This window comes from Mustela erminea, chromosome 21 (genome assembly GCF_009829155.1).
Source record: "Mustela erminea isolate mMusErm1 chromosome 21, mMusErm1.Pri, whole genome shotgun sequence".
NCBI classification, from domain to species: Eukaryota; Metazoa; Chordata; class Mammalia; order Carnivora; family Mustelidae; genus Mustela; species Mustela erminea.
This window is the reverse complement of record NC_045634.1, coordinates 14,684,460-14,708,798: the sequence shown is the minus strand read 5'-3', so window position 1 is coordinate 14,708,798 and position 24,339 is coordinate 14,684,460. Positions and strand designations below refer to the sequence as shown.

The window sequence follows — 24,339 nt, the reverse complement described above, 5'->3', positions numbered from 1 at the left end:
TCCTTCACTGTGCAGAAGTTTTTTATTCTTATATAGGCCCAGTAGATTATTTTTGTTTTTATTGCCCTAGCCTCAGGAGACCTATCTAGAAAATGTTGCTATGGCCTATGTCAGAGAAATTTCCACCTGTGTTCTCTTCTAGGATTTTTGTGGTTTCAGTTCTCACATTTAAGTCTTTGATCCATTTTGAGTTTATTTTTTCATATAATGAAAGAAAGTGGTTCCATTCCATTCTTCTACATGTAGCTGTCCAGTTTGGTTTTCCATTGCATATTCTTTCCTGCTTTGTTGAAGATCTATTGACCATATAGTTGTGGGTTTATTTCTGGGTTTTCTGTCTGTTTTTGTGAAGTAATATACTGGTTTTGGGTTTTTGTTTTTGTTTTTTTTTTTTTAAGATTTTATTTATGTATTTGAGAGAGAGAGAGAACACAGGAAGAAAGAGAAGTAGACTCCCTGCTGAGCAGGGAACCCAACGTGGGGCTCAATTCCAGAACCCTGGGATCAACACCCAAGCCAAAGGCAGATGCCTAACCAACTGAGCTACCTAGGCACCCCCATACTGTTTTGATTACTACAGCTTTTTTATATAATTTGAAGTCTGGAATTATCCTTCCAGTTTTTTGGCAGCAAAACTTTCTGCTGGATTAGACATTAAAGTAAGATACAAGGAACTATTCCAGGCTTTTTGGTTTATGATTTAGCAACTGAAGAAGTAAGTATGCTATTAACTGAAGTAGAACTGAAAAGGGGTAGTTTTGAAGTTCCATTTTGGACATAGTATGTGTGAAATGCTTCCTTTATTTCTTACTGGTGTTTGGCAGCTTCTTTACGAAGTAAGCCGTGAACCTATAGAAGGTATTGAAAACTAAGGCTGGGTGAAGTCACCTAGGGATAAAGGAGTACAAGCTATAAAAAGGAAGATCCAGTCCTATGCCCTGAGAAATCACAATATTTAACAGTTGAGGAGAAAGAGGTAAGAAACAGTTTGAGATAGGAAGTAAAGTGTCACTTTCATTCAAGTATAAGAAATCACATTGAGCTCTCTTGTTCACAGCTTGATTTTTTTCTGGAGGATTCCCACAGGCTTTCCCCTCTGTTAATATGTTCTTTTGATTTACTCAGTATTAAGAGCCTGCTGGCAACAGTTTCTAGGCATCTGTGTCACACTGTGGTGATATTTAAGGGGAGAGCAATTCAGTCACAGGGAAAACCCAGGATTCATGGGGAATCACAGCCAGTCACTGGAAAAAGCCTGCTCTGTTAGGAGATTCTGATGAGTCTTTAGGGGAATGAAGCCTGGAGTTCCAGGTTTGGAGATCTTTAGGGGAGCAGAGTTGGCTCCCAGCTGATACGTGACTAAAATTGGATACCATTTTTACAGTCTGCCAAAATTCCTTTCTGGTCTGACAGGTTCTTCTAAACCTCCGAGTAGTCTTCTAACTAACTTCTAACCTCTGTTAGTCTTCTTCCTCCTCAGATTGCATCTCCTTCCAGTATCGTGCTGACCTCCTCTTCTGTGATGTCCAGTTCTTGAAACAAAGCTCAGATGTCACCTTTCCTGAACTTCTGGATTGCCTCTTCCCATATCTATGCCTGCAACTTGTACCCATTCACTGACAAGCCTCCTCTTATTAGAAATTCTCCAAGTCTGGTGGTGGCATGGATGACTCTAACCGAACTTAAATGAATTTCTTTCTCCCTGCAGGAGCTGTCACTTTGGATCCTAAAACAGCTCATCCCTTTCTGGTCTTATCTGAGGATCTGAGAAGTGTGAGTCTCAGAAATGTCCAGCAGGACATTCCTGGCAGCCCAGGGAGATTCATCTTTGGTGCCACTGTGTTGGGTATGGAGGGTTTCACCTCAGGGAGGCACTACTGGGAGGTAGATGTGGAAAAGGCAACCAGGTGGCAGCTGGGGATATCCGAATACCCTGCCAGCAGCAATTGTGACCTACCCGCTCCTTCCAGAGATAAATTCTTACTCACAGGTTCTATGATGGGAACCGATTATACGTTCTGGGTCTTTCCCCCTCTGAAAAGGGTCTTCTTGAGAGGAGAGCAAATGCATAAAGTTGGAGTCTTCCTAGACTGTGAGTATGGGCAGGTAGCCTTCTATGATGTGACAAATAGATCCCTCATTTATAATTTCTCTTCTCTCACCTTCTGCGGAGCTGTCAGGCCCATATTTTCTCTTTGTATCCCAAGTGGAGGCCCAAGTTCAGACTCGCTGAGCATTTGCTTTCCTCATGTTTCTTCTTGTGATGTTAATGTTAGTCCACAGTCTTCCTCGGCATGAAATCTAAAACCACAAGGGGCCAGAAAGTAAAGAGCTTGACTTTGTAAAAGAATCCATATAAAGTAATCCAATAAAAGTTTCTAACACTTGATTGAATTGGAATCCAGTTCATTACCCCAGAGTTTTCGCATTCATGTGGCTTTCAACACGTATTTAGTGAAAAAGGTTATGTTGAAACTGAGTGATGAAGGATGATAATGGAAGGACCCTACACTAATTAGAACAATAAATGCATATGCAGCATAAAATTGGGAACTTAGGAAAGTAATATAGTCTGGAATCTCTAAGACTAAGTTAAGGACTCTAGTGTAATTTCTGAAAATGGAATTAGATATAATCAAGACTTTAGATTTGAGGATATCATCATAGTGACATATGAAATGAAGACATCCTAAGACTGATCCTATTACTGACAGTGTCAAGACTTCCTGATATCATTCTAAACAGAGAACTTAATTTCCCTGGATATTTTATTTGGGTGGGGAGGTGGTGGTGTAGAAAATGTGAATATTTTAAAAAATTTTTTTCAAGTATTCTACTACTTTCTTGCAAGGAAAATTAGGTTTCTTAAAAGAAGCCTGATAATTCAATGCTTTGGAACGTAGAAATAAAACTGTAATGTTATTTTGTATTTTCTGCCTTCGTTGATCCCCTGGAAAGGTTTTCATGCAGCCTTGCTCAGAGGTGGTTCTACAATGCTGAGGTGATGATGACAGAATATTCATAAAGGGACTTTTACGTGAATGGTTTTTCATACTGTATTTTCCTTCATATTTTTAACAACCTAGAAGTACATATTCATCTTAACTCCTCATGTAGAAACTGGGACTCAGAGGTGATTCAGTTTTCCTAAAGTCACAGTAAGTAACCAGGATAATCTGGATCATCCTATAAAAAGGCAAGCTCTGACTCAAATGCTGTTGCTTATGCAGTAGGTTCCTTTACATGACTAGGTAGGTCAGTGGTCTAATTTTATTCAGATTTTCCCAAAATGGAAGCTAATTTCTATAGGAAGTGGCGGGAACATTTGTATTTGTTTCTGTAGATACTGTGGGGGCTGTGTTCTTCAGGAAGGACAGAGTAAAGGGGAAGAAAAGGAAAATACTACAAAATGGCTTCAGTCTTTTGGGGATCTGAGAAGGTGTAAAGTCTTATTTACCTATTTTGGAGGACAGTCTTTTTGGTTTGTTTTGTTTTGTTTTTTACATTTATTTGAGAGAGACCGAGCACAAGCGGGGGAGGAATAGAGGAGGAGGGTCAAGCCGACTTCTGAGAATGGAGCCAGAAGCAAGGCTCAATCCCACGGTCATAGGATCATGACATGAGCTGAAATCAAAGAGTCAGATGCTCAACCAACTGAACCACCCAGGTCCCCCTGGGGCAGATTTTTTTTTTTAATTGACTATTTGCAATTCTCAGAATTTGCTTTTACTACATCATATGGATAATTTGTGTAAAGATGTAAGCTCAGAAAAAAGTCATTTGCACAAATCACAAAAAGTCTTAGGGGAAAATAGCCCCCATCTGAGAAGTGGAGGGTTAGGTTAGGTGAGTGAGTTGTAAGTGAAACAATTATTTGAGACACAGATTAAGAATTTGGAGCAGTGGCTCTCAAGCCTCTCTCCAGTTTCCTGTGGGAAATGATACATTATGTAAGAATATGAGAATTTAATGTCTCTGATTCTTAAACTCCATCCACATCTTGGGTCAGATTTCTCCTGCTTTTGCAGCTTACCTATTAAGAATTATTTCCAAAACTTAGACTCCAAGAGAGTGCAGTATGTCCTTGCAGTGCCAGTCTGGGATGAGGGGCACCTAGGTGGCTCAGTTGGTTGGGCATCTGCCTCCTCTCAGGTCATGATCTCAGGATCCTGGGATCAAGCCCCGTGTCCAGCTCCCTGCTCAGGGGAGAGTGCGCCTCTCCTGCCCCTTCCCCATGCTTATGTACGTGCTTTCTCTCTCAAATAAATAAAACCTTTAAAAAAAATTCACATGAAGTGGTTTAGTTGGCTAGGGCAGTCAGTCATACTGAAGTAGCACAAAGTGGGTAGCTTAAACAACAGAAATGTAGTGTCTCCCAAGTTCTGGCTAGAAATCTAAAATCGTGGTGTTGGCAAGGTTGATTGCTTCTGAAGACTGTCTCATGTCGCTTTCCTAGCTTCTGGTGGTTTGCTGACGGTCTTTGGTGTTCTTGGCTTATTGATATTGATACCATCCCCTTCTCTGTCTTTATCTTCACTTGGCATTCTCCCTATGGCTCTCTCTCTTCACATGACTTTTTTTTTTTTTTAATGAAGGAATCATTTATATTGGATTAGGGGCCCACCCTACAGTATGGCCCCATTTTAAGGACCGTATTTATACACGAGGTCATATTCCTAGGTACAGGAAGTTAGGGCATCTTTTTTTTTTTTTCATTTATTTATTTGACGGAGATACGACATGTAGGCAGAGAGGCAGGCAGAGAGAGGGGAAAGCAGGCTCCCTGCTGAGCAGAGAGCTCAATGCGGGGCTTGATTCCAGGACCCTGACAACATGACCCGAGCCGAAGGTAGAGGCTCAACCCACTGAGCAACCCAGGCGCCCCGGAAGTTAGGACATCTGGTTTTATATATATGCTACAGGGAGTAGGGACAATGACAGTTCAGTTCATAGCAAGTTATAGAAATTACTTTAAATGTACAGTAGCAGGTTTGCAAATTTGGTTTATCTTAAAATCACTTGAGTTTTAAAAAAATCTGAATATCTAAGTCACCCCTCACGACACACACCATTTACATTCAAATTTCGGTTGGAACCCTGGCATCATTTTTCCAGACTTCTCTGGGTGTTTATAATGTGCAGCCAAGATTAAGAAAATTAGGAGAGACAAGAAACAAAACATCTGGTTTGGTCAGTGGCTATAGCCTTTTGTGTGGCTCAGGGTTACAAGTCTTAAAGTATAAAGACCTGGTGATAATACCAGGAAGGTGGACTCTTTGGTTTGCAGATGAGAGTCTTTTTTTGGCCTGTAGTGATGAGCAGGCATGTGTGGTTCAGGTGACTGGGACTGCCAATCAGACTGATGTTTTAGGAAAACTGTTGGTCAGGTAAGGTAAAATAGAAGTTGCTTTAAGAAACTATGTCTCTGATATCTGGGGTAAGTAAGCTAAAGAGTATCTTGGGTCATAGGAGCCACCAGTGGTGTGAAATGCCTAGATTCACCCCACCACACTGAGGAGATACTGCTACCCTTAAAGCATTTTGCATATGGTTAAGTTTTTCACCTGGGATACATTTAAGTTAAAAATCCAATTTTATACTGCACTGACAACTTGGAAATCGTGCTCTACAAATATGTAGCAAAGTCAAGCTGTGAGGCTCTTTATAGATGAACTACTGATACCTTTCTGGGTGAAGAATTAAGGGAAGGCTCACAGCAGCTACCAGTCTAGACCTACTCCTGCCTTCAGTTGAGAGTCAGGGAAGGTTGCTTGAAATTCTGTCTGTGGCTAAAAGAAGGAAAGGTAAGTGACCTCACTCCAGTTAATTTTCTTGATCTTGTATAAAGCAAGAAAAGGATAAAGAGAAGATAAAGAATTCATGGGAAATCATTTGAGGTTCTGATTCCTTGGCTTTCCTGATACAGCGTGATAAACATCATCCATCAGTGGTACATGGAAGTTTAAAAGCAAATAGACAGGGAATGTGAAAAGATGGAGAAGGTTACATTTTAGTTGTGTCTTGACAAATTGGAAAGTATAGGAGAGAATGGAAAATTGGCCCTGAGAAGAACCTAGTGTAAAACTGGAAATTTATACCCACAGGAGAAGAGGAATTCTCTGAAGCAATAGATGAATGTGGTAGGATGACAAAAATGATAGTAAATTTAAATACTACATATTAAGATAATTTAAGTTGATAATATGCTGTCTGCAAGGTAAGTTTCCAAATAATTTTATATGTATCATCTTGTTCTTTTAACTTGTTCTTTTAACTCTCTTAGAATCAGAAATAATGCTAAAAATCCCCAAATACTAATAGAAACTCTTAAATAACAGGCAGCTTAATCTCTTCACCCACAGGTTGTATTTCCCAAAAGGTATTCAGTCAGATAACTGGGATTGACTGGAAGGGAGGGTGGGGGAAGTCAAAGCCTGATAACGATGGAAAGTGAAATTCACATTTCTCAAAAGCAGTTGATGGAGAGGTAAAAGTATTTTGTGAAAATAATTCTACATTATGTATTTGAATAGTAAAATTTTTAACAAATTATTAGAACTTAGGTGAATTTTTTTTCTAAATGAGCATTTCAATGAGCTTTGTGTTTATTCTAATGGATATTCTCCAGTCAACTAAAGATACTCCTCATGTGTTTCTTAATACAGATAGAACTATGTGGTCATTCTAGATAATTCAGAGATAATAGTGGATATTCCTGTGAAGAAGGGGATGGATCTGAGGGACAAAGGGTACTCGTTGCAGTCTCCTTAACTCTTGTTCTTTGGCCTGTGAAATTTCTGAAGCTAAAAGCTATTCCTATGTTTGGTGTTGAAATTCAGAACTTCAGAGGTGAGGAACCTTAAGTGTGAATTTTCTCTGAGAATATACTATCCTTTTCACTATTGTGGAGTTAGATGGCTTGTTTTGAAGGAAAAGGCAGAGATACTACTTTCCCGGTCGAGTATTTTGAGGAACTAGAGACAGATTGTGACATGCCTCACCTCTTTAGGACCAAAGCTGCTTTAAAACCTGATGAAAAAGACGTGTGAATATTTATCAAGAATATCTTTCCCACCCTCAGAGCCAACTAGGTTCCCAAATGTGTCAACATCTTAGGCTTCCTGTGCTTTATGTAAACTTCGTGAAGCTTTGTTTCAAATTACTCTGGAGTCTCACTGATGACTTTATTTCCGCTCCCATTCTATATTGAATCCATCAGCAAGTGCTATTAACTCTATCTTTCATATATATCCCAATTCAGACTTTACTGTTTTTAAATTATTTCGCCTCTTAGAACACTAGTCCAAACTTGTCTTTCACCCATACAACTGTGGTGGCCTTTCTGAAGCTTTCCTTCCACTCTTGTCTTCCTCACTCTGCGTTCTATAAAAGCTACAGCTACTGATAAAAATGGGTCATTATAGGTTAAGATTTTGTACTAACTAGAAATCCCAAGAGCCCTTTCCCTGTTAGTTCATATTAGTTGCCCTGGGAAACTCCCCTGTGGCTTTCACATGAGTATCAAAATCCAAGGCATTCTGAAGAGGCCTGTTTGGCTAATGGTTTCTCAGTTTTGAAGCATTTGCCGTTCCTCTCTTTGGTTACTTTCCCCTAAATTAGAGTTTCTACACAAGGTTTAAAACTATTCTGTCATTTTAAAAACTAGGTCCAGGAGAAGATAATGCATATCATTAGGTATCAAAAGTATATATACATATATGTGTAGATACAGACATATATAAGACCACTAGCTAGTTGAGAACATGACGAGATTTATTCCCCTAGTGGAAGATTAGTGGCTTATTTTTGACAATAGAGCTATACTTTCATAGCGTATAGCTTAAATAATGCATTTTCCCTTTGGAAAATATATCTTATTTACCTCCGTCTCACTTTAAACACTATGAATGTTCACAGTTGCTATTCATTAAATATTGGGGAAAAGATACCTGATTTACCTCTGACTAACCTTAAACACTCTGAATGTTCACAGTAGCTATTCATTAAATATTGGTGAATGGCTGCCTTGTTAAAAATAAATGGCCTTTTGGGGCTCCTGGGTGGCTCAGTCAGTTAAGCATCGGCTTTTGGCTCAGGTCATGATCCCAGCATCCTGGAATAGAGCCCTGGGTTGGGCTTTCTCTCTTTGAAAGAGAGAGAGAGAGAGAGAGAGCGCAAAGCAAGCAGGAGTGGGGGAAGGGCAGAGAGAAAGAAAGAATCCCAAGCAGACTCTACATGGAGCCCCATTCAAGGCCCAAGCCACTAATATTCCACTAGGGGAATAAATCTTGTCATGTTCTCAACTAGCTAGTGGTCTTATATATGTCTGTATCTACACATATATGTATATATACTTTTGATACCTAATGATATGCATTATCTTCTCCCGGGTTGAGCTCCCTGCTCAACAGGGAGTCTGCTGCTTCTTCCACCCTGCCACCACCCCCACTCTTGACCCTCACTGTCTGTCTCCCTCTCAAATGAATAAAACCTTAAAAAATAGAAGGCCTTGTAATGTGTTGGCTGATAGTTTACTGAAAAGAGGGAAAATAAGTTAAAGCTCGAATAGTGAACAGTGAAACCCAGGTCCCTAAATGGCTTCTGGAATGTTGTCAGTCAGGTTTATCCCTTGCCCTGAGGAAGACTAGAAAACTAAGAGGGAAGACCTTGTATTTGGTGTTTCACATAGCTTCTCAGTCACCTTTTACGTGCCCTACTCTGATAAAAATTAACTACAAGGGGGCCTGGGTGGGTCAGTCAGTTAATTTCCTGACTTGATATCTGCTCAGGTCACAATCGGGCTGTGGGACTGGGCCTTGAATGGGGCTCCATGTAGAGTCTGCTTGGGATTCTTTATCTCCATCTGCCCCTTCCCCCACTCCTGCTTGCTTTGCTCTCTCTCTCTCTCTCTCTCTCTCTCTCTCTCTCTCAAATATTTTTTAAAAACATCAACAAATAGGGGCACCTGAGTGGCTCAGTGGGTTAAAGCCTCTGCCTTCGACTAGGGTCATGATCCCAGGGTCCTGGGATCGAGCCCCACATCGGCCTCTCTGCTCCTCGGGGAGCCTGCTTCCTCTTCTCTCTGCCTGCCTCTCTATTTGTGATTCTATCTAATAAATAAATAAAATCTTAAAAAAAAAAAGCAACAAATAATTTAAGAAAACTCTGGAATGTGATAGACAAAGACCAACAGTAAGAAGTAGAATTTGGAGGAAAACCTCAAAACCATTTTCTCATAGAAACGAAAAGATACTCTAGAAATACTATATACAAATAAAACAACAACAGTAACAAAAACTTCACAACATAAAAAACAGCAGTAACGAAATTGAGTAAAACCATTGGAAGAAAATGGAAATGTCCTAGATTAGGAAAACAAAAAGATGAAAAATAGTTGAAAAAGATAAATATAATCCAGGGAGTTTACCAAGTGACCAATGGGAATTACAAAGAACTGAGAAAGTGGAGGGTAGGAAAATTTCAAACCATTTTAAATTGATGGATTTTTACATTGAAAGGGTCCCTCATGTGCCAGTATGATGAATGAAAACATCCACATCAAGGTAGAACATTCTAGGGCTATCTCTGAATATCAGGATAAAGAGAAGAGTCTTAACAACTTCCAGGAGTAGAGAGAGTAGGTCGCATATAACAAAATCCAATTTCGAAAGGGCTTTGGACTTTGCAATATTGATAACTAGAAAGTTGATAATAGAGATTAAAGGACTCATGCCTTTCCCAATTTGGGAGAGAAATGCTTCCAACTTGCATTCCATATCTAGCCAAATTATCAATTTTGTGTAGAATATCTTTGCTTGCAATGCCATAATAGAATGTGCTCCATTATAATGAGGGAGTATACCAATAAAAAAATCTCAGAAGTGCTAAGTGGAACACAGGAAAGAGGTAAGGGAATTAGCAAAATCATGGTGAAAGAAAAAAATCCTGAAGATGAGCAGTAGCTTGCCCAAATTAGAACAAAAGACTCATGGAAGGAAGTGGAAAAAATAAATAGAATTGATTTTGAGAGATCTCTATCAAGAGCTTGATAGCTCCATAGGAAAATTAAAGGAATGATTTAGTGATTGGTACTTTGAAAAATAAGGAAAGAAAACATATCAAAAAATGATTTAATGGTTAACTCCATAGAAAACAATGTTGGTAAAAGAAGAGTATATTTGCTCAGCTGAAGGATATGTCTTGGGTCATAAAGTTCAGTGAAACGTGATTTCAATCAAATGTTGGCATCACTTTATTGCAATGATGGGGGAAGGGAAATTTTTCTGGGGGGGGGGAGATAATAAAAATCTTGAGTTCTTATGGTAGGGAGCTACTGATAATGCCTCAAAAGGAAACATTAAGAAATCTAAATTCTGTAAGTATTGAGTTGAGTATGTCTATGTAGCAGGAGTGGAGGGAGGTGGAAGGCTTGGACATACAGATTTCATTTTGATTTTTCTTCATATAACCCTCATGGCACTTCTCGATCTTATGAACTAAGATATTTATTTGAAAAAAGTAAAAACACTGGAGAGTAAATGGTATCATTTCATTTATAATGACCACACAATCTCAGCGTTTGCCTTGACTATCAGATTATTTCCATGAGAGTATTAAAATACTCTAACTATGGTGTTATCAAGATCTTTGGAGCTCATGAGAAAATTACATAATTCTGAAGAAAAGCAAAACATGCACACCTCAATTTCACCAATTTAAAGAGAGAAAGAAGAAAAAAAGGCAATGAGAGATAAGGAGGCTAGGCAGTGGGAGCTCGTCAGACAAGCTTCAGTGCTGGCAAGGAAAGTGAAACTTGGGTAAAGATAAACTATCCACTGTTGCTGGATCGCTGAAGTTGGCACTATAAAGAAACTTGATAAAATGAAAGTCTAATACAGAAAATTATTCTTGTAAGAACGTAGCTGGAGGAAAAAAAAAAAAGCAAAACACCACATGAGACGTTCCAGCTGGGATTTGGTACAGAGCCCAGTGTTTAGCTACTGGTTATTTTGTGAGTGATTTTGGTCTCCACCAATACTGCTGTGTTTCCTTAAACTTGGGTTTAACAAAAAAATTGTGCTTTTCAGGCTACTGGTTTCCAAGTTTGACAGTTGTAAATAAGTAGTAAGCACCAGTTTGAATCCTGGATGGATGGGAATTGTCTTAAATATTTAAAATTAATAAATGTTTACTCTTAATTAATATGTGACAAATTGATACTCCTTAATATTATTTATATTAAGTTAATACCAACAATTAACAGGTCATAAATTAATCAGCTGACAATTGTGGAAATGCTAGGATCTTCCAGGCACTCAGTCAGAATAACAAGGAGATTGGGAACAATAAATCTAGGGGTTGACTGGCTTTTCTTGTCCCCTCAGGATAATGAGGTGTTCTGACACTTTCTGTACCAGGTAGATCCCAATGTTTGCAGAATTTCTAGAAGTGGAAATATTATGAACAAATGTCTGTATTTTTGAATGATAATTAAGCATTGCATAGAAAGTGTCTATGATTCAGCTTGAAACTGTACTTTGGGGATCTGTTCTGAGACTTATACAAAGGATGTCAGTAGCAACTGGAAGATACACCAAGCTGTCTGCTCTTGCTCTGCGTGGCTGCTTTCCTCCAGTGAAGTTTCTCTGCTACTGATGAAAACAGTTGGGGAATGTCATGTGACCTTACTAGGGGTTCCTGCCTCTGTTTCTTTCTTTCTTTCTTTCTTTCTTTCTTTCTTTCTTTCTTTTTTTTAAAGATTTTTATTTATTTGACAGAGATCACAGTAGGCAGGCAGAGAGAGAGAGGGGGAAATAGGCTGTCTGTCGAGCAGAGAGCCCGATGTCGGGCCGGATTCCGGGAGCCTGAGATCATGACCTGAGCCGAAGGCATAGGCTTAACCCACCGAGCCACCCAGGCACCCCCCTGCCTCTGTTTCTGTGCATGCTCTTCCTGCCGGTCTGTCTCTCACTGGAAATGCTCTCCCTCTGCCCTAACCACGTTGAGTAGCAGGCAGCACGGAACCCTCTACAGCCCTCATAAACAGGGTGGTGAATCCCAGCCTGATTTGACAGCCCCACCATCCAAAGATTGGTCCATGTCCTCTTCACCCTTGGCCATACTCCATGCATTCTCCCCTCCCTCCCTTTCTCAAAGTGTTGCCTTTTGTCCTGAGAGGGGCTGTCTTTGACCACAGGCACTGGTTGTAGCTTTGGGAATTCGTCCAAATAAGAGCATCCAGAGCTGGGCAGGGAGGGAGCATATGTGTTTTTGAGAAACTTTAAGATAAATTGGGAAGTGAGTGAAGAATATAGCATGTCAAGGGCCTGTGTCAGGTAATTTCTAAGGTGGGTTTTGCAAGGCAGAGAGCTGATAGAGTTGGAGCCTAGTTTGCGACATCACAACACAGATCACAGTGAGGCTAAGGGCTTAAGTATTGCTGAGCATGCTGTTGGTCTTGCTAATCCAGTCATTTTAGATGGTTCATAGTCTTATCTTTCAGGAGTAAATTGCCTAAAGTCAGTTGCACAATTACCTTTGGTCTTAATGTTTAACATAGGGGTGGGGCGTTATGTTGATTTCAGTTCTCATTTCGTAGGCACAATTTTTCATAGTTTCCAGAACGCTGCCCTTACCTTAACTGGGTCGTGTATAGAATTAAATAAAACAACTTAGTGTGTTTCTCCGTGTATCTCTTGAGTGTGTGGAAAGATAAAGTATCATAAAAACTAGATCACATTAGAGATGCCCCCCCTTCTTTTTTTCTTCCTCTGTGTTACTCAGGGAGTTGGAAAGCATTATTCAGCCTCTTCCAGTTCCTGTTTGTCCCCATTTTGTCAGTAGACTTCTTTAATCTGAACGCTGATAATTCTTCTGTGTGAGTCCCCCTTTCTCGTTACTGTGTTAGAATCTGCTAGAGCTGATTGTGACATTGTCAGGATCTGTGCCAGCCAGCTGACATGACATTCAAAGCCTGAAATCGGTCACAATGAATGCCCCCGCCCCCGCCCCCGCGCCATGCTGCCATCAGAGCTGCTCCCCTCAGCTGATTGGTAAGCATTGACCGGCCCAGCACTACCTATAGGTGCCACTCTTTAACCACACATTTGATTTTAAAATAACTATAGGGGCGCCTGGGTGGCTCAGTTGGTTGAGCGACTGCCTTTGACTCAGGTCATGATCCTGGAATCCCGGGATCGAGTCCTGCATCAGGCTCCCAGTCCCATGAGGAGTCTGCTTCTCCCTCTGACCTTCTCCCCTCTCATGCTCTCTCTCACTATCAAATAAATAAAATCTTAAAAAAACAAACAAACAAACAAAAAAACTTTAAAATAACTATAATTAATTTTTCAGGGAAAAAATCGAAGAATTGTTTAACCTTAATATTCATTTGCTATGAAGGACAGCATTTCCTGTAGGCCCTCTGAGGTTATGACGGGGGAAAGTTATGAAAAACATAAAGGTTTTTCACTTTTCATGCATTTGGAAACCGAGCTTAATTAGGTTTTGGTATTCTTTGACTCTTTGACCCATCTATCTTGTAAGTGTTCCTCTTTCTGATTGGCTGTATTATTGTTTTCGAGATTTCATGGGCCTTTGAGCAAGCTGACTGGCATGTGAAATAAGCTGATGAACTCCTACAGGTGGCTCATCTTCTCGAGTTGGTTATTAAAAACTTCATCTGGGGGCACCTGTGTGGCTCACTTGGTTCAGTATCCAACTTGATTTCAGCCCAGGTCATGATCTCAGGGTCCAGGAATTGAGCTCAGTGGGGATTCTGCTTTGGGATTCTCTCTCTCTCACTCTGTCCCTCCCCCTACTCGCTCGAGCACTCTCTCTCTAATATAAATAAATAAATCTTCTTCAAAAAATTTCATCTGGGGGCGCCTGGGTGGCTCAGTGGGTTAAAGCCTCTGCCTTCAGCTCAGGTCATGATCCCAGGGTCTTGGGATCGAGCCCCGTATCGGGCTCTCTGCTCAGCCAGAAGCTTGCTTCCTCCTCTCTCTCTGCCTGCCTCTCTGTCTGCTTGTGATCTCTGTCAAATAAATAAATAAAATCTTAAAAAAAAAAAAATTCATCTGAAATTTTCCAGTTCTTTTTTTTTTTTTTTTAAAGATTTTATTTGTTTATTTGACAGACAGAGATCACAAGTAGGCAGAGAGGCAGGCAGAGAGAGAGAGAGGGAAGCAGGCTCCCTGCTGAGCAGAGAGCCCAATGCGGGACTCGATCCCAGGACCCTGAGATCATGACCTGAGCCGAAGGCAGCGGCTTAACCCACTGAGCCACCCAGGCGCCCCGAGAAATTTTCCAGTTCTTTAAATGAGAATGTATGTGAGAAACGCTATCCTCCTCTGAGCACCTTCTATGTTGTATGTCTGCACACCTTTTTCCCAAGCCACCTTGCCACCTGTCCAGTTTATCTCTCAAAATATTTGAAAAGTACCTTGGAAAAAAATGCCTGGTAGCTAGTAGGAGCTCAGTATTGTTATGCAGTTGTTATGCAATTGGAAAATTATCAAATATATCAGGCACTTAGTTTCCTAGGACCGTCTGCTGTAACAGGTTGTTATAAACTGATTGGCTTAAAACAATAGAAGTATATTCTCTGGCAGGCAGTTCTGGAGGCCAGAAGTCTAAGATTAAGGTGGTTTGGGTGCTGTATTCCTGCTGAAGGCTCTAGGAAAGAATCTTCCTGTGCTTATTCAACTTGGGATGGCTCCAAGTGTTCTCATCTTCTGCCGGCACCGTTCCAATCTCCGCCCCCACCTTCAGTTGGCCTTCTCCTACTTCTCTGTATGTCTCTTATAAGGACACTTGTTAGTGGATTTCCTGCCCACAGGATAACCCTCATTTTGGGGTCTTTAACTTGAATATACTGGCAAAGACCCTTTTACCATCTAAGGTCATCGCCACAGGTTTATAGAATTAGACCATGACTATATATCCCTATTTGAGGGCCACCATTCAACCCACTTGTATGACCTAGACCTAGAAAAATGATTAGAACATTCACTGAGCTGACCAGGAGTTCACAAGTATACAACCACAGAACTCAACGGCTGTGATCTCGAAGAATCACATACAGGGTATTAGCAGAACACAGAGGAGGAATGCTTTACCTCATTATAGTTGGGGTGAGGGGTTGCTGAAAAGTCCTAGAGGCAAGTGCCCTCTATACAGAAATTTAAAGATGAGTCTGAGTTTTCTAGGGCAATGGGTGGCTTGGAGAAGGCCATTTAGGCAAAACAAATCACACCATAACATCAAGAAGACAAGACACTGGTTTGAGTAGGAAAATCACAGTATTGCTATAGTATAAAATTGCACATTAGTAGATGGTAAGTGAAGGTGAAACAGGAAGTGATCAGGGCCTCCTAAACATTAATGTACAATGAAATCTTCTAGGCTTCTTGGTAAAAAAGTGGACTCTGATGAAGCAGATATGAAATGGGCCTGTACTTCTGCATTTCTGAAAGTTCTAGGTAATGCTGGTGCTACTTAGCTACAGAGCACCCTGCGTACCACAGATTTAGATTAGTGAATTGAACTCCTACAGGTATAAAGAAGAATGAAGCAGGGCAGTGCTAACTAGTGTGAACTAGAGGCATTCCATTCCACAAAAATATTGACTGGTTAGAAGCAAAGGGTCCACTGCTGCCAGATCTTCCAAGAGAAATACAAATCAGTATTTCTATTTGAAGTCAAATAGAATTCTAACAACAAAAAAAAAGTTTGTCTACTAGTTTTTGACCCCTGGGAAGAACTTTGGATTCTTTTAGGAATTCTTATATCTGGGAAACTGAGATAGGGAGACCCTGAGGGCACTGAGACCTATTATTAACTCTTGGAACACCCAACAAAAGGGGCAGAATTAGCTAGTATCCTAAAGCCAATTACAGTTAATGAAAAGAATGACTTCTATCTGAGGAGACAGAATGACCTTTGGACATTGCCTAGGATCAAAAAAGAGGAATCAAAAGAACCCTCCTGATTTTATCATACACCTGTAGAAAAATGGGGTTTTAGTATTACCGGTGTTGCAGGGGGCGTGGTTTTCTCAAGGTTTACCCCAGGCATGATTTGGCTTTGGAAGGTTCTTGAAAAATGGTTTTTCCTCTACATGATAATCACTGAAGAAAGCACCAGAGAAGGGTATAAGTATAAATCCTTACAAAATCAAGAGCAGATCTACCCAATTTTAATTTGCATCCGAGCATTCTTTTCTGTGATAGAATGCATGTCTGACCAAGAAAGCCAAGCATCGGGCACCTGGGTGGCTCAGTGGGTTAAGCCGCTGCCTTCCGCTCAGGTCGTGATCTCGGGGTCCTGAGATCGAGTCCCGCATCGGGCTTTCTGCTCAGCAGGGAGCCTGCTTCCCTCTCTCTCTCTGCCTGCCTCTCTGTCTACTCTGATCTCTGTCTGTCAAATAAACAAATAAAATATTAAAAAAAAAAAAAGAAAGAAAGCCAAGCATCACTCTTACTTTAAAGGAGGAACTGTTCTGGGTGCCTGGGTGGCTCAGTGAGTTAAAGCCTCTCCTTTAAGCTCAGGTCATGACCCCAGGGTCCTGGGATGGAGCCCCACATCGGGCTCTCTGCTCCGTGGGTAGCCTGCTTCCTTCTCTCTCTCTGCCTGCCTCTCTGCCTACTTGTGATCTCTGTCTGTCAAATCAATAAATAAAAATCTAAAAAAAAAAGGAGGAACTGTCCTGGAGCAGTCAAAGCTATGCCGTTGGTGTAATCAGGCACCACTCTTTTCCATGTCCTATTTCCATTGTCAGGAATGGGGAGCTAGTGAATTGATACCAAAGGCTGCAGAAGAATATTGGGTTGGATTCCCGGCTTGGCCCCAAGTCTACAGCCTCCTCTTCACTAGATGAATCCTTGAAGGAATTATGTAACCTCTCTTGTACCTCAATTTCCTCATCTATAAAACAGGGAAGAATAATAAAGATCTCACTGGGTTGCTAGAAAGTATTAAATGAGTCAATAACTCTAAAGCTCTTTTTGTTTGGTATATAGCAATCCCAGAAAGAATAAAGATCCCTTGATGGTTCTCCTTTGATGCCAGGGACAGAGAAACCCATGTGGGCACTGACTTGATGGACACTGACTGCTGACTGAGTATTAACAGCCCAGTATTGACTGGGCAGTTTTGTAGGGTGCAAGCCGTAGAGAGGACATGTATTTCATTTTCTGGAGATTAAAGATATTCTGGATAACCTTAGGAAGGATTATGAGGACCAGAGACTGACCAATAAGAGAAAGAGTTTCTCCCTCAGAGAAAGGTCTGTGTCTTCTTTCATCTTTTTCTCTGATGCACAGGTTTACACAGAAAAACTATAGCTGTAAGTTGCATCTTCATATAATTGGCTGCATCATATAGAAGGATGGAACTCATATTCAATAAGAATATGAGTTCCTAGAATGTCAGTCTGCATCCCCAAAAATATCCCATTGCCTGGCAGCTGGGAGGCATTCAGTAAAAATGCCCTGGAGTAAAGATTTATCTAGAGTTTCTGCAAACCCCTTTGATTTAAGGTTTATCTCTATTTTCTTAGAATATAAAATTACTTTTACAAATATTATCAATGATAAAGGAAGTTTTAGGCCTCTTTCCATTTGATTTGTATATTAGTATCTGTGGATATCTTAAGAATATCTTCACTTTCAGGAAGGAGTGAAAAAGTATACAATGTTTTTGAAATTAAGACATTGGGAATAGTACCTATTCTTGGCGAAAGAAAAGATTATAGCATAAACAATTTAATAAGAGAAATACCATCGACCACAGATCTCACTGAGAAAATATGGCCCATAGAAAATGATGTAAAATTTCAGAAACCTTTCCAAATTATAAAGTTAAACCAATTTCTAAAGATATTTTTAAGTGGACCTCTATGGTGATTATATACACATAAGAACAGTGTAAGCTAGGCTAAAAGATTCTCCTAGATTATTTAATATTACTAATTTGGAAATATCCAAACTAGAATCAAATGGCACAAATCATACAAATATCCTCTAGGAGAGACTGGGCTTCAACTATTAAAAATGGGAAAGTGGGGAGGGTCTTAAAGATGATGACAAATGATGCACATGATCTCTGAAAATACAAGGAAGAGCAGTTTGAACAGTCTTAAAAAAATACTTTCTCTTGTTAAGGTGGTGTGGCAGACAGTCTGTAAAGGGGCCTCCTGACCCCACTGCCTGGTATTCGTGTGTGTGTTAATCCACCCCTGTGGAGTATAGGCAAGACCTGGAATTTGCTTCTAACCCATAGAATACAGCAAAGGTGACAAGATATTGCATCTGTCATTATGTGATGTAAGATTCTAACATTTGTCTTTTGGAGAGGCTTTCTCCCTTGCTGACTTTGATGAAGCAAGTGGACTTTGGGATGGTCATATGGCAAGGAACGGTGGGAAGCCTCTGGCCAACAGTCAGCACGAAATGGAGTCTCTCAGTCCAAGACACATCCAGGAAGTAAAGGCTTCTAACAATCTCAAGAGTTTGAAAGTGAATCTTTTTCCAGTAAAGCTTTCAAAAGATAGGGGTGCCTGGGTGACTCAGTTGGTTAAGTGACTGCTTTCAGCTCAGGTCATGATTCCTGAGTCCCAGGATCAAGTCCTGCATCAGACTCCCTGCTCAGCACAGAGTCTGCTTCTCCTTCTGACCCTCCCCCTTCTCATTCTCTCTCTCTCTCAAGTAAATAAATAAAATCTTAAAAAAAAAAAAAAAAGAGACTTTCAAAAGATAACAGCCCTTGACATCTTGATTATAGCATGGCAGAGCCCTGAGGTGAGCCATTCCCAACGCCTTATCTGTGAGTTGGCAAATGTTTTGAGGTAGGAAATTTATAGTAATATTGTTATACAGCGAGAAATAGTTATAATGAAGAGTATATGTTGTTATGATAGTTCTTAAAGACCAGAATGATACCAATGTGTTAAAAAACATGTAGGTAAGGCACAGTAGTGTCTTTTATATAAGAGCACGAACCCCTGCAACCAAAGACTCATATAAGGCCCACTCAATCACACCCCAGTTCTCCACTCTTAGGCCTCCCGTATTAGAAATTGGCTGGACTGGAGAACTTTCTATATTAAGTTTTGACTGTTCGGAAATCCTTCTAGCCAAATTTTTCTTTCCTTTTTAACTCAACTTTTTATAACAAACAAAAAATCCTATAGAAAAAATGAAAAGAGTATCCGTGAACATCAATATAACTTTGCATTTTGCTGCATTGGGTTTATCACCTCTCTCCACTCACAAACACATTGAGTCTCTAGTTTTGATGTGACAAAATCAAATAACTCTGTGTAGTCTTTGGGGGGCTGTGTTGTGGTATTCTCACAGGGCAGTGTCACAAACTAGCCTAGATCCTCTTGTTGACTAGAAGAATAGTTACAACACTTCTCCTCACCTTTTCCCTCTCCTCAAGGAAGAAAGCAATTCACCTGAGAAGTTTGAATCTCTTCTGTTCTCCCGGAGAGGGTTTGGAATAGAATTGTATGTTTCCAGTTAAACTGAGGAGGTGTCTTTTTATTCATTCACCAACAAGCTACAAACTGTTACTCCAGCTTTCGTTAAATGATGTGAGAGGGTAACTGAAAATTTTCCCCACACAGGAGGAAGGAACTAATATTTTATCCTTTTTCAAATTTTGTCAGGACCAACTCTTTATGATAGCTCATAAAAAAACACTGGAAGTTTGTGTTGTTAAGTGTCCATGAGCTGTCCTTATGAAAAAGGAGAAATGTGAATGAGCCTCTGAGCTCGGTCACAAAAATGCAACTATAATTAATTTGCTGTCGAGTGTTTCTTGCAATTTCCTTTCCTCCGTTAAGGTGTTAGTTTATGTAACAGGAATCATACTATGTATAATTATAAGATACACTTAATTTACTTTGATGACTAATTACAAAGCTATATGGAAACTTTTTTTTTTTTTAATTTATTTGACAGACAGATCACAAGTAGGCATAGAGGCAGGCAGAGAGATAGGAGGAAGCAGGCTCCCCGCTGAGCAGAGAGCGCGATGTGGGGCTTGATCCCAGGACCCTGAGATCATGACCTGAGCTGAAGGCAGAGGCTTTGACCCACTGAGCCACCCAGGCGCCCCTATGTGGAAACTTTTTAAATAAATAGATAATACTCACCCTTTCTTCCATCTGATCTTTCATCCAACCAAGTATCCCTCTCTAGAGAATCTGTAAATGCGCAAGCATGTATGTATTTCTTTTTAGTAAACTAATTATAGCATATTTTTCCACATAGTTTTTCACAAAATAATATATCATGAAATTCCTTTATCTGTCTTCTTTTTTTTCTTTATTCTTTGTTACAGCTGCATGTGTATTAAGAATATACTACTGTGTTTTATATACTAGGCTCCCCGTCAATAATTTGTTACTGTAACTCATGATGTTACAATAAATAGCCTTGTATAATGTAATTTCATATAATACACGTTCAAGTATATATTTAAGTTTCCTAGAGGTAGAAATATTGGGTCAAAAGTAAGTACCTTATAATTTTTATGTATGTCATAGTTCTCCACAGAAATATCAACATACATTTTCACTCAAAATTGTTTTTTTCTCTTTACTCTGACTCATAGGGAAATCAAATCTTATTTAACAATTAGTTTTTTTTTGGAAATATACATACAGAATATACACGTGTAGATAGATAGACTACGCACACACACATATCCACACAGAGTGATTATAGAATAATCAAACACTTGTGAACCCATCACTTAATTGAAAGAAAAAAAAAAGCTTACAAGTACCTTAGAAACGATCTACCAGCTTCTAATTTTCTTTTTCTCCTTCCCAAAATAATGACTATTTTGAGTTTTTTATTTATATCTCATGTATATTTTTGTTCTCTGTTCTCTGGATTTATAGAAAATACCTAGGTATTAAGGAAATTTCTCCTGGATGGTATTAGTTGCAGACTTCTCAGTCATTTGTTTTGATACTGCTTTTTGTAGTTTTTGTCATGTAGCTGAGTCTTCTATAGTGTCTGGGTTATGTGCTGTGTTTAGAAAAGTCATCTCTATTGTGACATTATTTTTTAATCCCCTTTTTAATAATTAGTTTTCCTTTCCTCTTTTCAATTTAAATCTTTGAATAGATAGACACTTCCAATTTTGGGAATTGGTAAACATTTATTAGAATACTGCTCCCACCGTAGAATTACACTTGACATTGTTTGGGGACATATATGGAGTCTTTTCCAGAATCTCCATCAGTAGAGACCTATTGTTGAATAATTTAAAAAGCTAACCTTGGGATTTCTGTTTGCCTATTATTGCAGCGATGTATGGATTTTGCAGATAATGGTTACTAACTCAGAAATTACATCTGGTCTGGAAATATGCTGCTGGATTTGAATATGCTGTTTTCATTTTTAAAGAGTGTTAATATCAATTAGCATAGAAAATTTTGATTGACTACAAATTCTACCACCTGGAGATAAACTACTGCTGTTAACATTTTAATGTATTTCCTTTCAATTTATTCCTCTGTCAATGTCTACATATTTTCATATTAAAAATAAATTAGGATTGGGATGTTTAGTATTTGATATCCTGCTGATTTTATATTATAATTTGATATAAATATCTTTCTGTGTCAGTACAAATCTAAATCATTTTAATAGCTGTATAGTAATATCCTATTGGTATACCATAAATGAATCACCCAAGTTTTGATTGGATCCAATTAAGTTTATAATTTCTGCTTGTCTGTATATGTAATAGACAATATAGCCTGGCTTCAGTCACACATAGTATCTGTCATTTGGATTGGAGGCTGCAATAAAATGCTTTTTAAATGGGGGTGGTAAGTAGAAACCTTTGGGTCACCTGTAGAACAGAGTCAGACAACTTAAAAATAATCTAGCATTTATGGTCACTGGTGAGAAGAGCTCTTTTTTTTTTTTAATTTTTAAGATTTATTTTTTTTGTCAGAGAGAGAGAGCACAGCAGTGGGAGTGGCAGGCAGAGGGAGAAGCAGGCTCTGGCTTACCAAGGAGCCAGATGAGGGGCTCAATCCCAGAATCCCGGGATCATGACCTGAGCCAAAGGTATACGCTTAACCAACTGAGCCACCCAGGTGTCCCTGAGAAGAGCTCTTGAATTAAAAAGCATTCCTCCTCGATGACTGCAGCCATGTTAGAAGAACAAACCCAGCTTAGAGAAGTCTATTAGGCTGAATGACTTGTTTGTTTTTGACTATGAGGGATAATTGAACTGATATTGGTTCAGGAACTACTCAGGTCCAGAGTCAGCGAAGGTGTAACATCTAATCCCATCTGTGGAGCAGTGCCTTCAGAACTGCACTGTCCAACCCACTGGACACTAGCCACATTTGGCTCTTTATGGTTAAATTAATTGAAGTGAAATTAAATTAATAATTTAGTTTTCCAGCCAAACTGGCCACATTTCAAGTGCCCAGTACTTGTGGCTTGTGGCTAACACATTAGATGGTACAGCTATAGAATACTTCCTTCAACACAGAGAGCACCGTTTTAGAAAATTAAACTGAGAACATTTTGCAAACTACACTAGGACCAGAGATTGTGTGGGGAATATCCCATCAGAAGGCTATTTTTTAGTCCATTCGAAGGTAGTGTTAGTAAAAAGGGGAAAAGAGATTTATATGAGATGATGTTCAGTTATTATAGGGCGTAAAACATGATGCTGTAACTTTTAGCTTGGGAGACTAGGAGATAGAAATGTCACGAAGAGAAATATAGGACACATAAGGAGCAGCAGGTGTAGGAGGAAAGATCCTCCAGGAACACGCTGCATCAAATATTGGGGGCTATCCAGATAAAGCAGACCGAAGCATAGGGGCTTAGAATGAGTCTTATGGTCAAGAGCGGATTTTTGAGGCAGGTCAGACAACTATTTTCTCTTTCTTTTTTTTTTTTTTTTTTTCCCAGTTTGATTTTTATTTTACTGACTGGATAGGCACAACTCTATTAGGAAGCCTACTTTTAAAAAATGTAGGTAAAATTTATGTTGAGTACACTGAACAAACCTTAAGCATGTAACTCAATTATCTTTTACACATTTATGTACCAGTGATTCAATGAGTTACTTTTAGAGTAAAAAAATTTCCGTTATACCCCAAGGTCATTGGCCCACCTTCCTAGACAATACCTAACCTCTCCCAAAGTATCCAGTGTCCTGAGTTTTATTACAAGATTAGTTTGCTGCTTCCCGGACTTCACAAAGTAGAATGATGGCATATTGTTCATGAGATTTTTCCATGCTGTTTTTTGTATCAGTAGTTATTTTATTATTGTTGGTTTGCTGTGTAATACCCCACAGCATAAACAAATCACAATTTATCTATTCTCCTAGTGGTAGACATTTTGGATTGTTTCTGATTTTTACCTCTTGTGAAAAAAACCGCTATAAATGTTTGTATACACATTTTTTTGGTGGACACATGCATTGATTTCACTTATCTAGGAGGGTAAGTGTTGGACCACAGAATCCTGAAACATGTGGAAATAGCATGATGCACCCAAAGGTTCGTAGGTTCATATCCATCGCACATCTTAGGACTCTATTATTTTTTTTAAAGATTTTATTTATTTATTTGACAGATGGAGATCACAAGCAGGCAGAGAAGCAGGCAGAGAGAGAGGAGGAAGCAGGCTCCCCGACGAGCAGAAAGCCTGACGCGGGGCTCGATCCCGGGACCCTGGGATCATGACCCGAGCCAAAGGCAGAGACTTTAACCCACTGAGCCACCCAGGTGCCCCTTAGCACTCTATTATTAAACTCATTTACGTGTGTGTGTGTGTGTGTCTGTACGCACACATGCAAAGATCCATTGTATGTTATAGGTGTAACATTAGCAATATGTAAAATAATGTAGCAATATCTAAAATAATGTAAGGCAAAAATAATATCATTGAAAGGAAACAAACCCTCAAGGGGTGCCTGGATGGCTCATTCAGATGAGCATCTACCTTCTGCTTGGGTCATCCCAGGGTCCTGGGATGAGTCCAACATCAGGCTCCTGTTTTTCCCTCTCCTCCCCACCTATGCTCTCTGTCGCTCGCTCTCTCTCTCTGAAATAAATAGATAAAATTAAATATATATATATGTATATGTATATACATATATGTATATAAATATAAAGAACCCTCAAAATGATACAATATATAGGAATTAACAAGAACTGAAAGACTTATGGAGAAGTTAATGAGAAAGTTTATCTAAATATCTTAGAAGAGGGAAAACACACTATGCCGCACAAATGGCAATTCTCACCTAATACCTAAAGTAATTTCAAATGTAGTCCTTTCA

General features: G+C 39.5%; 1 protein-coding gene across 14 annotated transcripts in view; it reads left to right on the top strand.

The window, feature by feature from the left end:
- TRIML2 (tripartite motif family like 2) overlaps positions 1–24,339 on the top strand; it is a 61,419-nt gene that overhangs the window by 24,757 nt on the left and 12,323 nt on the right. For 6 of the 14 annotated variants that reach the window (XR_004282175.1, XR_004282173.1, XR_004282171.1 and 3 more), the window contains exon 11: positions 1,709–1,773. The exons of 2 other annotated variants lie outside the window; for them this stretch is intronic. Coding sequence is in view for 8 of the 12 variants with exons in the window: in XM_032328899.1 (XP_032184790.1) it covers positions 1,709–1,773 (65 nt within the window). In the remaining 4 variants the exon portion in view is untranslated. Of the gene's footprint in view, positions 1–1,708; positions 3,634–24,339 lie in introns of those variants that run through there. 6 more of the 14 variants (XM_032328896.1, XM_032328892.1, XM_032328893.1 and 3 more) reach the window with 1 other exon arrangement.